This window comes from Leptosomus discolor, chromosome 14 (genome assembly GCF_034619465.1).
Source record: "Leptosomus discolor isolate bLepDis1 chromosome 14, bLepDis1.hap2, whole genome shotgun sequence".
Lineage (NCBI taxonomy): Eukaryota > Metazoa > Chordata > Aves > Leptosomiformes > Leptosomidae > Leptosomus > Leptosomus discolor.
The window spans coordinates 5,967,511-5,983,927 of NC_141404.1; the positions used below are offsets into that span (position 1 = coordinate 5,967,511).

At 42.1% G+C, this 16,417-nt stretch overlaps 1 protein-coding gene across 1 annotated transcript in view; it reads left to right on the forward strand.

Annotated features, from left to right (window-relative positions):
• Positions 1 to 16,417, forward strand: part of MAD1L1 (mitotic arrest deficient 1 like 1) — a 372,012-nt gene that overhangs the window by 168,082 nt on the left and 187,513 nt on the right. Inside the window, exon 12 of the mRNA XM_086473014.1 lies at positions 14,418 to 14,474. Coding sequence (XP_086329140.1) covers positions 14,418 to 14,474 — 57 coding nt within the window. The remainder of the gene's footprint in view (positions 1 to 14,417; positions 14,475 to 16,417) is intronic.

The window sequence follows — 16,417 nt, forward strand, 5'->3', positions numbered from 1 at the left end:
AGCTGTTTATCTGCTTGGTTAAGAGGAAAGAAAATTCAAGCGTGAACAGAAGGTTAAAAAAAAAAAGTGTTCGCAATTCTTACTTGGCACATATTTACAGAAGGGAGCTATCTGTCATGCTCCGTGTTGCCTTACCCCGGCTCTATTGCTTGGTTTAATCTCGCCTGCAGCATTAGCTGTGTGTGTACTCACCACATCCCTGGTAATGCCCATCCACCAGCGAGCCTGTGCACGTCCCTGAAGTGGAACTCCCAGCCTCAGAGCATCCCAAGCTGTGCGATGGAGGAGCAGTTCAACACATCTTGTACCCTTGTGGCGGGAGCTAATAACTCAGATTATCTTGGCATGTGTTCAGACTTCTTTCCTTTCCTTGCCAAATGGAGATCTTTTGTGTTTCTACAGCACGGCTTTGCTAGACAGGCATTCAGGTGCGAGGAAACTCAAAGGTTTCTGATGGGACCATCAAGCTGTTTCACCTTTTGCCTTGTCAGTCTGCGTTTGCTAGAGCGAGAAGCGATTGTGAGTTGCTGGATTGCTTTCCTGGAATGAGCTGCTGTTTGGTTCACTCAGAGAAGATAAACACTCGCATCTCAAAAACATCTCATCCTGTCTGGCATCTTTGTTGGCAGTCTCAGCAGAAGGGCCAAGGAATGAATGGACCATGTCTAAGATAAAATTGCAATTCTCCCTCTGGAGTTAATCCTTCAGGCCAAAACTGAGAAGCACTGATGGGCCAGTGTAAGGAAATACAGTCTTCTGTTCCTTCTGCCCTGTCTATTTTATGGATAAACAAAGGACTTTGATACCAGATTGATTAATCCCACACTTTGCCCTCACAGTACTGTCCTGCAAGACTTTACAATGAAAATTAAACGGATGGTTGGCAAACACAGGGTACCTGTCACACCTGCGCTATGCAAAGATGATTTATGTACTTGTTCTGCTTCTGCCACCACAGTTGTTTGGGGTTTTTTTTACCCTTTGCGTACCCTTTCCATGCCTTTTTTAAGTAAGGGAAGATACTAACTATTGGAGTTTAGAAGTTTAGATTACAGGCCATTTTGATAGCCTTCTCCTCCTCCCTACAGGAGGAAATAATTTAACTTTGAGAAAGCTGTAGATCTGTGCAGAGCTGGCATGGGATAAGCCTCCATCCCCGCAGAGGAGAAGGCTCCGAGCAGATCCCAGGCTGCTCGCTGGCAAACTCCATGTGCTGGACAAGATCAGCCACAGAGTTGCAAGGAAGGACTTTACAGGAGTAGTGGGGGACCTTAAAGCTAGTCAAACTCCTTGGAAAGAGAAACCAGAAGGTTTTGTGCTCCTTGGATTCTGTGAGAGCCTCCTTCAGGCTTGAAAGAAGGAGCATAGGATTAAGAGGAGTAATTAAAAAGGGTAATTAAGTTGGCTGCTTTGATGAATGCTGGAAAGCTGGAGACTGGGGACGTTGTGGGAGAGAGGAAGAGAGTAAGCAGACAGGTTGGAACAAGAGCTGTGAAATAAAAATCCCAGTTATTTTAAGGAACAGTTATTCAATATTATAAAATTGTGTTTATTAGAAATTTTCCTGCAAATGCTTTCCAGAAACTAGATCCTCTCTGGGAATGACTCAGATTCCCCCAGCTCTGTTGTTCATTGACTTGGATATTTTCACTTTTCTGATGATGTGGATGGCTGCTTAACTTTAATAGTTTTGAGTCTGCTCCTATTTTGGATGATTCTTACCACAAGACAGCTGCATGAACACTCCAGTGCTTTGCTTTAATGACTGCACTTAATAGTATGTTGAATTGATATGTGGAAAAGACTAGAAACTAGTCCAAGATGGCCCAGGGGAACCTGAGTTTTCAGATAAGACTCTATCGATAACATAAAAGCCTTCTTCGAGTTGTGGGTATGTGGGGATCTTCAGAGCATCCTCAGTCTTCAGTCACAAGCATGTTTTCCCTGTGTACTCGTGGTTTAAATACCAGCTTCAGTTTGCCTGCAGAAAGGAGTTCCATCACAACGTGGAGCCTGAGCGCTGTTTCTGAGCAAACTGCACCAAAGTCAGCGTCATGGTTGGGTGTCGTTCTGCATGTGATGGACGTTGCCTCTGTTACCACTTGGACTCTCTGTCCCTGCTCACCTCAGGAGTGGCACAGTTACTAACTGATGCTCTGACGTAGCTGTGTGCCTTCTCCCATCCGTCCTCCTTCAGTCCTCTGGAAAACTAGAGGCAAAAATGTATTTATCCCCTTCATACATTTGAATGTCTTCATGCCTCTTTATCCCTCCTTCCCACACCTCACCCTTTTCTGTTTCTTAATATTTTTAGCATATTTCCTCGACCTTGTTAGCCACCTCCTTCCCAACAAACCATTAGGCAATAACAAGAGAAAACAAAAAAAAAAACCTGGCTGTTTCCTTCAAGTGCTTGTTTTGCATTTGTTGCCTATTTATAGATTATTCATTTAAGCCATGGTGGCAGTCAATTAGAAATGTGGTGAATCCTTCTTTCAAGAGTGTGCCAAGAGAAGATCTTTTTAGTTTGCTTGCTTTTTTCTGCTTTTTGCTGGAGCCTCTATAGTGTGCTTAAATTCCATTGGGATTTGTTTATTTTGAATAAATTCTCAAATAAAAGTAGAAGAGTTTTGTTCCTCTTCAAGGAAGTTACAGGAGCATGACCATTGTACACAGGGATGTTTGATTTTATTTGAGGGTGGTAAAAATGTATTTTATACCATTTTTTCTATCCAGTTGTCATCTTGGAGGATTTTTTACTTTTTCAAAGTAAGGAATGTCTTTGGATAGAGGTGCTGTTAACACACTTTTTTTTTTTTTTTTTTTTTTTGTGTCACTACAACTTCAGGCAAATTCTGCCTCTAAATCCTAGTCCGTTTGTGGTATAAAACTGATGAGGTCTGACATTATAATTTTAAATTGTGACTGCCTCTGTGGCCTCGCAAAGGACACATGGTATTTGTGCTTTGGTTTCTCCTTTTGTTGAGCAGGGTTGGTGCTAATCATCTGCAGTCCTTCATGGGGCATTGGAAAGGTGGAGGAAGTTTATCCTGGCATATCCCAAACAGTGAGGCAGGGGTTGTGGGCGAGACACAAGTACATCACAGGTGAGATGTTGCATGAGACCTACACTAATAAACTCAGCGGGACTTTTGCTGGCTCCATGGGACATGCTGGGGTGTGGAGCGCTGCCAGGGTTTTTGAAGTGAAGCTTGTCTGCGAGGAGGCTGGAAACCACTGATTTATGCAATACTTGGAAATGTAAGTGCTAGCATTCTTCTTCAAGGGTAGGAGCTCTTTGTTGTGGGTAGGTATGTGTTGGGAAAAGATACTTTGCAATTTTTTTTTTTAATGCTGCATATTACTGTTAAGGATTAAGGTGGTTTTTGCTTTTCCACAACAGATTTAGAAAGCAAATACTGTTTTAAACTGGGTGTCTTCATTAGCCATGCCTCTGCAAAATGGTTTTAGCAGCCAGTAGCTGTACTAGTTTGGGGTTTTTTCCCCCCTTTTTGTTCCCCTCTTACTTTGCTTTTATGCCATGATACCCTGGCAGGACAACCAGGATGAGGCAGAGTCATCAGGGGGGGTGCTGACCCAGAGAACAGGTATAAAATTCCAAGAGAAATTCTTGCCTGGCCTCAAGTGTGAATATCCTCCTGTGTCGAAGAGGAGAGTCTCTGCTAAACTTGCCTTACTCACAGTGCAGATAGTACAAGAAAATGAAGGTACAGGACGAAGGAGGCCAATTATTGTATTTGATTTTTCATCTCACCTCCCAGGATAAGACTTGATACTTTGCTCTGGACGCTCCTAGGTCAGTCGTGTTTAGAGCAGCCGTCGGCGCAGATCAGCTGTGCTAAGCACATTGTGACATTTGGAAATCCCTGTCTGGAAGGGGAAATGAGCAATGAGCTTCTGCTAATTATAATAGCTATGTTTAAAATGTAATGTTTGCTTTAGCGAGCAAAATCCAGCTACACACCCAGACTAGAGACTAGAAATACTCTGGCAGCAGAGGAGACAGATCCTCAGCAAATGTGTTTCCAGGGCAGAAGCAAGGGCAATACAAGCATTGCTTTGTCAGAGCAAACAGTGCACAATCTTGTCTGGGGGGTGAATGTTGTTACCTAGCAAATTCCAAGAGTTGGAGACCCTCTGAAGCTTAGGCACTTTACCCACTTCACTTCTGCTGGATGTTGAAAATACACTGGCTATGATTTTGCAAGCCAAGTGTGGTGCTGGCTATAACCCCTTCCTTAAGCTGTATTGGAGGTAGTGTAACCTGTTTAGTAGTACAGAGAACCAGGAAAAGAAACCAAACTAGACTAAAATTATCCCAGAAGAAAAAGAAGTTCAATTTAAACATGGATCTTCCCTTCCCTGATGGCTTTGCCGGCTGGCTCAGAACTGTTGCACTGGGAGGTGTGCCGACATGCCTGAGGGTTCCTGTTGGGAGCATGTTTGTGGGGATAGCAGTGAAATGCAGTTAGGGACAGGTCTCACAGTACACACATATCATTAAAGACATCACCAGCTGCCAAACAGCCTTGGCAGCTTAGAGGAAGGTGCTGCCATTGACTTCTCAGAGGGCTATGGTCAGTGTGAGTTGTTGAGTAGCCTTATTTTAAAAATTAGGAAGGTTAATCAAAGTGACTGTGGTATTAGGAGGCTGGTACAAAATTACAGCTGTGCTGCTGCTTAGCTTCCGATACTCTTTGTTTCATCCAGCTACAGATCTTCTGGCTGGGGTCTAATCCGTGCACAAAACCCTCTTCCTCACCATTGCTTCCACTTGGGGCAGAAGCTTTCCATCCATACTGCTTTCATCTGAATTTCTATTCAGATTCTAACTCCTCTGAAAAGTTCCTTTTAACTTGTAACCAAGTATTAGTGTTTCTCTCCAAAGATACCAGCCATCCACTCATGGCTTCAGAAGCGTTGCCACCCTGAGGCTATAGGGGTGAGGAGTCCTCTCCTCCTTGGCAAGAAGAATATTTTCCAAGTATTCATCTGTCAGCCCACTGAAAAGAAAATGTTGCTTTACGGTTGGTAGACTGACAATAGCTCTTTATACCTTTAAATTAAAAGTGACACACTCGCATAAATCATTATAACAGTACTGTATGCAAACACAGTGCCTGGATCCAGAGTAGTTGTGAGATGACAGTGAATTGGGGTGAATACCCTTATTCTTGACTTTGAGAAGTGCAGTGACAATGAATCATTCTTAGTGATGTGATGCAGCAGTACTGACTCATCGGGCTGAAATTAGAAGGGCTTTTTTAGGTGGAGATGTAATTCCACCATTTTTTCTGATGAATGGATAAGAGTGAACATTTCTGTTGGCTAATTTACAGACTTCATCAACTAAATGTCGTTTCTTTCCCTCTAGCTATCAAACCTACTTGGAGGTAACTGACGAGAGAACCTAGATCCGGGGAGGTGGTACTGGAAAAAATGTGTAGGAAGGAGTGTCAGAAAAGTTCACAATTTGGTAGAGTTGCTGAGTGTCATATAGCCATTGCTTTTAGTTTCCAAGATTCCCTTTTTCTGGGTTTGATAAGTGCTAATGTTTGCTTTTATCAAGATAGGGGTTTTGGAGCCTGAACTCATTCTGCTGAAAATCTAAAGGAGACAAAAAAATTAATTTGTGGAGTTAAAATTTTGCCGGAAAATTAAACAATTGGACAAACATTTGCTCCCCACTTCCCCAACCAGCTTCATTATTACATCTAATAGCAAGGGATTCTGTTTCCATGAGCTACTGTGTCTTCTACTTGTAGTCTCTAGCACTGCTTCCCAGTTCAAGCAGGGTTAATAAAACCTGAAGAAAACACCCTACTCACTGGGTCCCAGAATCGCTTATAGTACCAGTTTTCAGATGAGTTAAATAGTGATGAATAACCAGATTCCCAGAGGCGCTACATTCATTCAGAATCTGGTGCTGGTATCCCTTCATTTTGGCTTTAGAGGTTTGATCACAGCACAGTAAAATTAATTCTCTTTAGCGTCCTCCAAATGATTTGTATTCCTTTCCCTTTTTGCTGTTTCTCTGTGGAATGAGCTTATACTCTCCTAATGTTTTTTAGTTGCACTAATATATTAGCAAATCTGTTTTACTCCTGGTAAGAGATTTGTGGTCATCCCTCAATAGACAGATTTTATGCCAGGTTATCTATCTGCTATTGGGTTTAAATTTTGCTATGGAAGCAATAAAAAAGAAGGGACTCCCTGCTACGACTGCACACTCAGCTGTTTTTCTGAGGTAGGAATATTTCTGAGCCCACAAAGAGAATATTAGTGGCAGAGGCTTCTCAGATGGGTGTTCCAGTGATGGGGAACGACTCCTTTGGAGAGTTCATCAGCATCCGGCAGTCACTCATGTGTGTCCGGGAGATGCTGTACTGGCCGACTGCATAATGCTCGAAGCAATTGGCTTGGCAGAGTTTCATTAGTCAGGCTGCCCTTTGCTGTTGAGGAAGCAGCTGCAAACTCACATTTTTTATTTGGCAATGTATTCTCTCCCCAGGGGCTGCAGCACCATTTGATTAGGATGGAGGGAAGGAGACCGATCACAAAAGTGTATTATTCCCAGCAGAGCCGTGCTAATCTTTTGGTCTCTGTGCTCTGTCTTAGCAAGGTGTTGAATGAAAACATCAAGGAAAAGCAGGAGGAGAGAGGAGTCGCTCGGCTGTTGCCCCTCAGTCTCGCCTCAACCTTGGCTGCAGCTCAGTAAAACAACAAATGCTTGCTCTTGTTTTGAGATGTTTTTGCAAATCTGATGCTTTTTGTCACATGAAAAATCCGGTGACACCTGAGCCCTTTATTTTCCTACCTACCTGCTTTCTTTGTAATTGTTTCAGCCTGGCACAGGGCTGTCCAATCTCCAGGGACTCATCCTTTCCTGAATATAATGCTCATTTTTCCATCTCCCGATTTGCTTTGATACTGTGTTCCTTCCCTGACAGGATCTGCCTGGGAGATTATGCAAGCAGTGTTAATGGAACAGATTTTGAGAAGTTCAGAATCTTTCTCAAAGTTTTACGCTTTATTGCAGTTGTGAAGGTCACCTTTGCTGTGAGGATCAGGGAGATAAGGTTACCACCACCTCTGAGTATGGAGGTGCTCAAGTTCTGCACGTAATATGGTGCTTAATCCTTTTACTGCCCGAGTGGTGTGGCCCATCGTGTGCGTTTTGTGTCAATAGTGGCACCTTGTGCTCAGACATTGCCTTCGGTCAAAGATTTTTGAATGGTTTTACAGAGTGAGTATTATCTGTACATTAGAGAGGGAGAGAAAAAAGGAGTTTCAGAGAGTTCAGTAGTTTGTACTGGGTCTCTCAGCAGTTGTTAGGCAGAGTGGGAACAAAAGCCAGGTCTCTTCTGCGGAACTATGCAGCTTGTTTTAAGGTAGGTCAAGTGACTTGCCAGGAATAAGGATGTGGGCAATTTCTGTGTGAAATCGTATCTTCCTTGTATCAGATGTTCCACTGTGACTTTGTTTACACCCCTTTCTCATAGCCTAACCAGTGAGAGTTTGGGGTGATTTCATGATAATAAGCTTACTGTCAAGAATTTTTGATATTACTAAGTGACTGTGTCTCTTGAAAGAGAAGGAGAGAGATTGGTCTGTCCTTGAGACTTAAGAGCAAGAGAAAGGTTTGGTTATTATCTCTTTATCTGGTAAATCTTGATAGTGTGTTGACAGGAGCCCCTATCTTGCCGATGTTTTCCCTGTATATTCAGTAATTATAACTGTGGCCTCAGCAATTTTTCAATTTGCAGTATCATTTTTTTGTTCAGCACCCAAGCGCCTTTGCTTTATTCATCCTTCATTTGGGTACCCAGCTGCTTTTTGTCTCTCACTTGGGGGCGGCATTTCCTTGCTGCACATCAAATCCAGTAGAAAACTGGTTCTCAAAGAAGTAGCAGCTCTTGCTTGTTTAATGAAAAACACCCTTCACTACTCTGCACAAAGCAGTAGCCTTCAGTCCCGGGGTGTTGTGGTTTGCCGTGGTGCCCAGGAGCACAAGTACCTGGAGATGTAGGACATCTTGCTTACAGGCATCCGAGTTTCCTGTGTTTCCTGTCCTTGCTTGGGGTACAATTAAGAAGGACTAAATTACGTGGAAAACCACATAAGCTGTGGCCTGAGACACATGCTTTTCGTTGAGCTGTAAGCCTGTCCACTTAATATAAATTATGTCCGTAAGCAATGGTCTCCGTTTTGCCTATTGCAGCGTTTCTGCAAGTCAGTGAGTGTTGCCTCACTATATATAAATTTCTGAAACACATTCAAAAGTTGTTGGGGAATTTTCCCCTTCACTGTGGCATCAGCCCAAGCCCCCCACCGCCTCCAGTCCAGCTCTTATAAGAGAATGTGGTGTTTTTGATGCTTTGGAGACAGCATCAGCGTTTATTTGTAGCTGTTATTTCCCACTTTATAAAGGATGTGCTTTTGATTTTATAACCAGGAGGACTTTCTTGAGAACAGCAAAATTGAATCTGTAAAAGCAGCAAGGAAATTATTTAGCAATGCCTGATACTAAACTGTCTTCCTGATTGTGATCTGAACCGATGCAATTTTGTGAAAGATCAGTAATTTTGTCTAAAAAGCGTCAAAATATTTTGAATTGGAAATGCCCATTTAAGTCAGTGTTGTTTTGTACTGCACTTCAGAGATGCTAAAACAATACTGTACTGCTACCAGTCTGCAGTAATGGTGGGCTAATGGGCTGAAGGAGGAAGGTGGTGGCTAGCGTGGTATAAATGGATATATAACTTTAAAAGTATAAGCAGGCAAATGCATGCATTAACTGTTGAAAGCTGAATCCCATGGGTGAGATTTCAGATTGAACACTAATGAAAATTTCATTTCAGTTCTCACAATATTTTAATATGCAGGATCACAGTATGCAAATAAACTGAAGTCTAACTGCAAGTGGCTGATGAGTTACTTCTGTCTCAGGCTCTGCCACCCCCATAAGTAAGCTGTCTGTGGCTTTTGTAAAATCAAACTTTTCCTCCAGTTTTCCCTACAAGCCAGAATCTTATAAAAGTATCTTTGTGTGCAAGATAATTGGTGACAGCAACCTTCTCTTCAGAGCATTCACATGATATTCCTCTGTTGTTCCATGTAACTCATCAGCATGGTGCACAGAGCTTCATGGTTTTAGATTTGATTGAATTATCAGTGTGACAATCAGAGCTTTCCTTATCAGAACCGTCCTGAGAGTGCACCCATGTTTTTGGGTTTCCTTCTGTATTTCAGTTGCAGCTTTGATGCACTATATTTTCCTCGTGTCTCCTGAATCTGATAGAAAGAGGTGATATTGTGCCTTTTTTTTTTCCTTCTTCCCCAGTTTATGACATCAGATAAGATACGCTGGCTCAGACCCTGTTACAGGTCACATCACACTTCAGCCACACATTAAGGCCATCTGGCTTGAGCCAAGAAGCTTCATCTTATATCTTCTTTTGTAAGCGCTCAGATAAATAAGTTACTGTGAAATCACCCAGGGAATGAGGGGGCAGCCAGCACAAGGAAACTGTAATGATTTGGCATGTTAGAACATACAGGATTCCGTATTTCTGTGATCGGTAGCCGATATATCCTTGTAAATTTAAATTGTGTGTTAACTTTCTAAAAGAGGAGAGGCAAGAATTTATCTTAGAAGTTAATTAATTTGAAATAGCTATTAATTAACATTATACCTAAATTTGCCAATCATCACACTTGACTTGAATTTGCACACAACTGTTGAATACAAAATACTGCTAAGGGTGTCTTGGGCTTCGGCGTGCTGTAAAAATGCCATGTTTTGCAGCTGTGTTACAGCTCTGCCAGGCTGAACCTCCTCCTCTTCCCCTCCCATGCGGTGGTGCTGCCCTTCCAACAAGTGGCCTTCCTTCTGGGGACCCGCAGTTGGGATTTAGACTGTGAAAGCACAACCCCAGAATAGGCAGCTGTGCATATTCTCAGGTATTTCACCCTGATGAGGAAGAATAAAAATGACTCTCATTAATTTGAGGTAGTAAACGTGCTGCTTGTTTCTCTCCCTTGTAAAGTACCAACATTGTATTAATGTGACTGTTAAGATAATCATGTTTTTTGATGAAAGCATAAGACTGAAATGATGTTTCCAAATGAAGGTTGTTTTGATTTATTCCCTGTATGCAGCATGCATAATTTTGCTTCCCTGACTCTTTGAAGCAAGCTTTAATTTTATGGCTTTGGCTGTTGCTTCTACTGTGCTGTGCCGTACCTATGAGCTATTTAATGTGCAACATCGAGGAGTAAATTAATGCAGGTCCACAAAGAGAGCGCTTCGATTTGCTAATTGCTTGTAGAGCGGAGGGTATTGTTGTGTGGAGAAGGACTGTTCATTAGAGATTGAGTAGCTAATTTTTTCCTACAAGCGAATCTCACATTTGAGCTGCTTGCCTGTCGGTCAGGGCAATCGGCTCACGTTCAGTCCCTGGAGAAGAGTGTGGGGCTGTTGATGCAGTCGGTGTTAACACCTGCGTTGTAACCACCAGTTTGCTTTAGTTTCATTCATTAAACCCTTCCTGACCAGCCTCCTCCAGCGTTGTCAGTGCGGGCTGACTTTTGGAAGGTGAAGAAGATGAATTATTGATGCAGGGAAGCAAGCCAAACAATTCAGAAATGTCTCCTTAGGAGCTGAATCAGTTCCCCTCCTTGGAAATCATCCCTGCTCCTCTTCCAGCCCTGAGCTGCAGTATCCCGGCAAGGCCGGAGCACAGGTTATCTTTCCCTTCATGCCTCTCTCTTTTGAGGATGACAGTAGCATTGACACTAGATTAGACTGAGTTGTCATGTAAGATGAATGTTTTGAGTTGACAAAGTCTTTTTTTGCAGGCTTAAAGTAATTGACTGAATACTTGAGAGGATTTTTTTTTCCCCGCTTTGCTACTTGATTTTCTTTTACCTGGTTGTGCTGCCTTCAGTGGGCAAATTGGACCTTACATGTATTTGTATATCTGATTCTTAATGTCTGTTTGCTTATCAGATTTCTTAATGCTTGAGCTCAGTGCTCTATGGGAATTTAACATGTGTATTGAGTAATGAGAATTTCCTTGGAGCTTTAAGTTAACTTTTATGCATAGTCTGAAAACTGAACATGCAAGTCTATCTTACTGAGAGATTCCTGAGATACCAAGGTGAATGTAATCAATCCAAAAGCCTGTAAAACAGAGCTGAACTACATATAGGTTGGACATTGCTTTTCCCAGTGTGAAACTCTTAGATGGGACTAGCAAACTGCTCCAGCATCTGCTGCTGGTGCAGGGGTCGAGGACTCTTGCACACCACCCCCTTCCTAACCACCCTAAATGGCTCAGGTTCATTGCTCATGCTTTGTTTGGCTGCAAGTGGCCAGAGAGGATTGAACCTAGAAATCCAACAGTTCATTTCTGAAAAGGTAAATTCCAGGAAACAACATAACACTATTTCTTTCAGGTCTTCCCTGGTAAATGCCCAGAGCGGGGCTGGGTGCAGGGGCTGAGCATGCTGTCAGGCACCAGTCCAGGGCCCTCTGCAGCTCCTTCCTTCCAGGGCTGTGGTGGCTGGCAGCTCCTCCGAAGCAGTCTGATTAAGTGAGATGTGGGGATAAGTTCAGAGCCTAATTTCTTCTTCATAATTAAAAATGTGTGCATCTGTCATGCTGCTGGTGATTAGGTTGTATTTTCTTGTGGCCTGGAAGGAATATGGCAGTGAATCACTTTGCAAGCAGCTGTCCTCTAACAGCTGAGCTAGGTTCAATATTTGATTTAAGCTAATAAAAAGTCTGGGGTAGGACTAATGTTTATAAACTGGATGTGATAAAGCATTCAGATCATCTGTTTCACAGCCAGGAGAAAGCAGGCACGGGGGACCCCACCGAAAGTTTGGCTTTTGTCTTGTGCTTGCCTGCGTACGTGGGCACGGGCAGGGAGCAGGCAAGTCGGGAGGGTCCCCGCTCCGCTCTGCGAGCGCATCAGGCAGCATCAGCTGTGCTGGGAAGGCCTCCTTGTTTCCAGCCATATCGTTGTAACAGCTCTCGATGCATTAAATATGTCCCTTTTGCTCTTCTGTGAGAGTTGTAGTCAAACCATACGTTCAAAAATCTTTTAATCTTCATAAATCATTTCTTCTAGCAATGTAGTAAGTTTAGTTGCTATTCTCTGAATTCCCACTAGTTAGCTGCTCTGTCCCTTTGAGGTGAGCTGCCTATAAATAAACACAATGAAGGAAAGCTACTTAACGATTTAATTCTTATCTGATTGCTTCTCCAAATCATATTGATCTGCTGTTACCACGCTGCTGTTTTGGACATGCTGTCCAGGTTTGCCTCTAGGTCTCTGCTGGCCTAGCAGGTTGAGAGGTTTGTATGTGGTTATTTTCCCCAAGCCGTATTATATGTAAGGTAAATTATGGAATATTTCCTGCTTGTATTTCCGATTTTTCTTGTCTGAAAGTTTTTGCAGCCTTTTCCTGAAGTAAAACATGTCAAGATCTTTTCTATCCTTCTTTTCTGAATTTTATCAAGGTCTTGTACTTTAAAATGTTCTTATACCCATCTAGTTCCTAGGGTACTGTTGTTTTGATATTATAAAGAGAAGTATTTCCACTGTAAAGGTGACTAAAGCTTGGCACAGGTTTCTCAGTGAGGTTTTGGAGTTCACCTCCTTGGAGATACTCAGAACCCAGCTGAGCAAGAGCCCTGAGAATCCTCGTGTAGCTGACCCTGCTCTGGGCAGGGGATTGAACTGGCCTCTTCCAACCTGAATTACTCTGTGATTCTACAGAAGTCTGTACTAACAGGAGGCTGAACAGAGACATGACCCTCAAATTCAGGAACAGTAGCTACTGTAAGCAAATACGTAATTCTTAATGGCTCTTTACATCTAGTTCAGAACAGGCCAGTAGTTCCCATCTGAAGGTCATCTTCGTATAGGTAATGCTAATAAATATACAGAAAAGTTGGGGTTGTTTTTGATCAAAAATATCCAGTCAGTCTTGGGGTGTTTTGCAAAGGCTGCGCTAGCAACTCTCGTAAATAACATCTCTGAGGGCATGTTTTCGAATTCTTCTCCATGCGACTCTTCTGGCTCCAGCCTGCTGGCGTAATTCTACCTGATTCAAAAGCAGTGGGGGAAAGAGTCTTTCCAAGGTGTCTGCAGATTTATAGTTTCCTGATGTTTCAGCATCAAACTTGGTGATGATTTCATTTTTTCTTCTCACTTGCTTGTACATGCACTCCGTGTTTGGTTGGGACTGGCATCTCCCGTGGTGTTTAATGAGTGTGTTTCATTTCCCTGTGCCAGGTCCCAGGCTTGTATTAAAACCCTTTTCATCTTATTTGAGTGTCTGTTCCTTAAATAATGTCACATCATCCCAGGCCCTGCACAGCAAGAATCTGTAACTTCTTCAATTTCCGCTGAGGTCTGGGGCCAGGGAAGTCTTGAAGTGTTTGGTCGGTTGTTTGCAAAATTGAACTGCTATGCTGAACCCTAAGACTGTAATTTTTTTTGTTTGCTTGCATTTCAGTGCAGTTAGCCTTCAAAGCTTAATGTGTTTTCCTTTTCATTGTAATAAACTGCTTGCTGTTTGTCTCTGGTTTGGATGCAGTACTCCAAAGACCCATTTCATGTGTGGCGAGAGATTGTTACAGGGACTCCGGAGGGTTTTAATGACGATCTGCTTGGAATTATGTGAATTAGTTTGTAGGAAAGTTTTTTTAGTTCTTGTCTTTTTTGTTTACATTGTTTAAATTAGCTTCTGTTTCATCAGTTGTGACTGTTTTTTGGGCTTTCTGCTAACCAGAGAAAGGCTGATTGCAGGCTAGCAAAGTGCTGTGAAATGAAAGACGTGGGAAGTCACAGCACTCAAGTAGTGTATGTGGCTTCTCTTAACCATCTCCAAAACACCCATTTTGTTGAAAATCCTTTTTCATAAGTAAAACTCTGTGAAAGCTCCTCCTCTGAATTAGATTCCCATTTCTTCCCAAATTATACAGATTTAACGTAAGAAATTTCCACTGTGGTTTGAGATTCTTTAAATTTCGAATTTCCTCTTAAGAAAGAAAATGCCTTGTTTTCCTTCCAGAGAAATGGAGAGGAGGCATGGTTCTCTGACTGGACAATGAGATTGAAATTTGGGATAGCTAATCCAGTGGATTTCCTCTCTGCAATAAACCTCCTCTTCTTTGTTGTTTATGTAGGCTGTAGGCTCTTTGGGACAGGATTGTCTCATGGAATGGGATGCTGATAGACCCAATGCTTATAATTCCTTTTCAATGCTGTGAAAATCATCTTGCCCTTGGTGGCTTTTTTTGGTTGAGAGGGAGGATTGCAGTCTTATTAGTCATCCAAAAATATGTCCTAGACTTAATTTTCTACCTTTTTGTCTTGAAGGCTCAGCTGTCTCAAGTTCTGGAAGAAGTGGGAAATCATAAGCAAAGAGCAGAGATGGTAAGTGTTCATCTTTTCAGGTTTTTTTAATTGTTTTACAGAGCAGCAACCTATGCAAAGTTCAGTTCATTTAAACAGTGGATCAGTTCCAAATATTCAGAAATGAATAGCAAATAAGCATTGTAAAAGTTTGTATCGTTATTGCTAGTCTTGGCACTCTCTATCTTCGTACTCACCTGGAACAAGCATTGATGAGATCTAGTGGTCTGTCTTCCTTTTTTTGGCAATTTCCTTTCTCTTTGTTAGCAGCTCTAGATCAGAAGGAAGCACTTAATTTCATACTGAATTAACTCCTTTCTTTGGGGGCCTCTGATTCAGTCTCAAGTGTGCAAAGGACAAGCAGATGAGATGCAACAGAATTACCACAAACTAGTATTTTATAATATCTGTTAATTTTCTGATGGCTTTGTCTATTTTATCGGCAGTTCCCTCAAGGACCAAAAATAATAAGAGACCACAAAACCAGGCAGTAGGAAGGGTTCTGTGCAGTTTCATGACTGTTGTATACGATTCTTTATCCTCAGGAATAGATGAAGTGTCAGCATTAAGCCATTTTGTGAACCAGTATTTTTGCTAATGGGTGAGTTGTGGGATTCCTGCAACTTTTTCTAGCCACAAGAAAAACCTGAGCAGTATCCAACATGTAAACACACATTCTGGATTAATTTGTTACTAATGAAAAAATGGACATGCATCACTGGCTAGTAAGTAGGTGCTGAACCGAGTTCTACTCTGAGACCCAAATCATAAACTCCAGTGCCACGCTAGTCTTTTTAGACTTCTGCTTAACTCTACTAGGGCACTGAAGGGCAGAGCTAGCATGCCCCTGCTGTACTATTAATAGGTTGCCATATGTCTGCTAGTTTCTTTTTTTAAGTTGTGCTCCTTGCTGTTTCTACATCAGATTTTCTATAATGAGTGTGTTAATTGATTCCAGTTCTGGGGTGGTCTTACATTGTGGGCAAACATTTTTGTATGCGCAGCCGCTTTCTCTGGTGATGCAGGTCAGAACTGATATTTCCAAAGAAAACTGAATTAATCCTATTTACCATCTGATCTCATTACATGCTGCCTTGTTATAGTTTTAAATTCTATGCAATCAATTTTGCAATGTGCTCACTGGATGTATCAGAGGATAAATTTTCTGTTATGTTTTAAATGTTCTGATATGTGGATTTTTAAACATTTCAAAGATTTTCTTTTTGGCTTGTTAGGCCTGGGATTTGAGTTATTTGTTTGCCTTCAAAAGTTTGTCGTATTAAAGAGGCTAGCAAAGAGCTGGAGAAACTGGAACTTCCAATGTTAAAGCATTAATTGGTGTTGTGCATCATCCATCAGCAGAGGATAAAGCAGCAGTCAGTGTTCAGTGCCTATTCCCAAGGGTTACTCAGTGGAAAACTGCAGGTCTTGTGATCTTCCAGTAAAGCTCACATCAATCTCACATGAACAGGCTGTGTTCTGTAGTGCTTTAGACGATGGATTGCAGATTGTGAGGTGTGGGCTTTATTCAGCATTTTGAATTTTATTTGGTAAATATAAGAAAATTGCTTCATATAGAGGAAGAGAGATTGTTTTTCCTCTTTTTCCCTTTTGAGGGGAAATGTGACAGTGTAGTTCAGTCTTTTCACTGGTGGTAGATGATTCTTCTCCACCCAGGTGAAATCTCCCTGATAGGGAAAGATGTGTCATTTCTTGTCTTCTACAACATTAGGGGTAGCAAGAGGTCCGTCCCCTTTGGGTAGCGCTCTTCCATTAGCTGCCTGCTTAAGGGCTCCAGCACTTGTTCCATCAGCCCCACTCTCCTCCCTGCCATCCAACAAGATATTCTGTACATGGTGGTTTGGTTTGGGTTTTTTTTCCCTCCTCCCTCTCCAGAGCAGGCTCTCACCAGGATGGCCTTATTTTCAAACTCTCTTAAAGTTGACACTTCAGCAGTTGTTTGC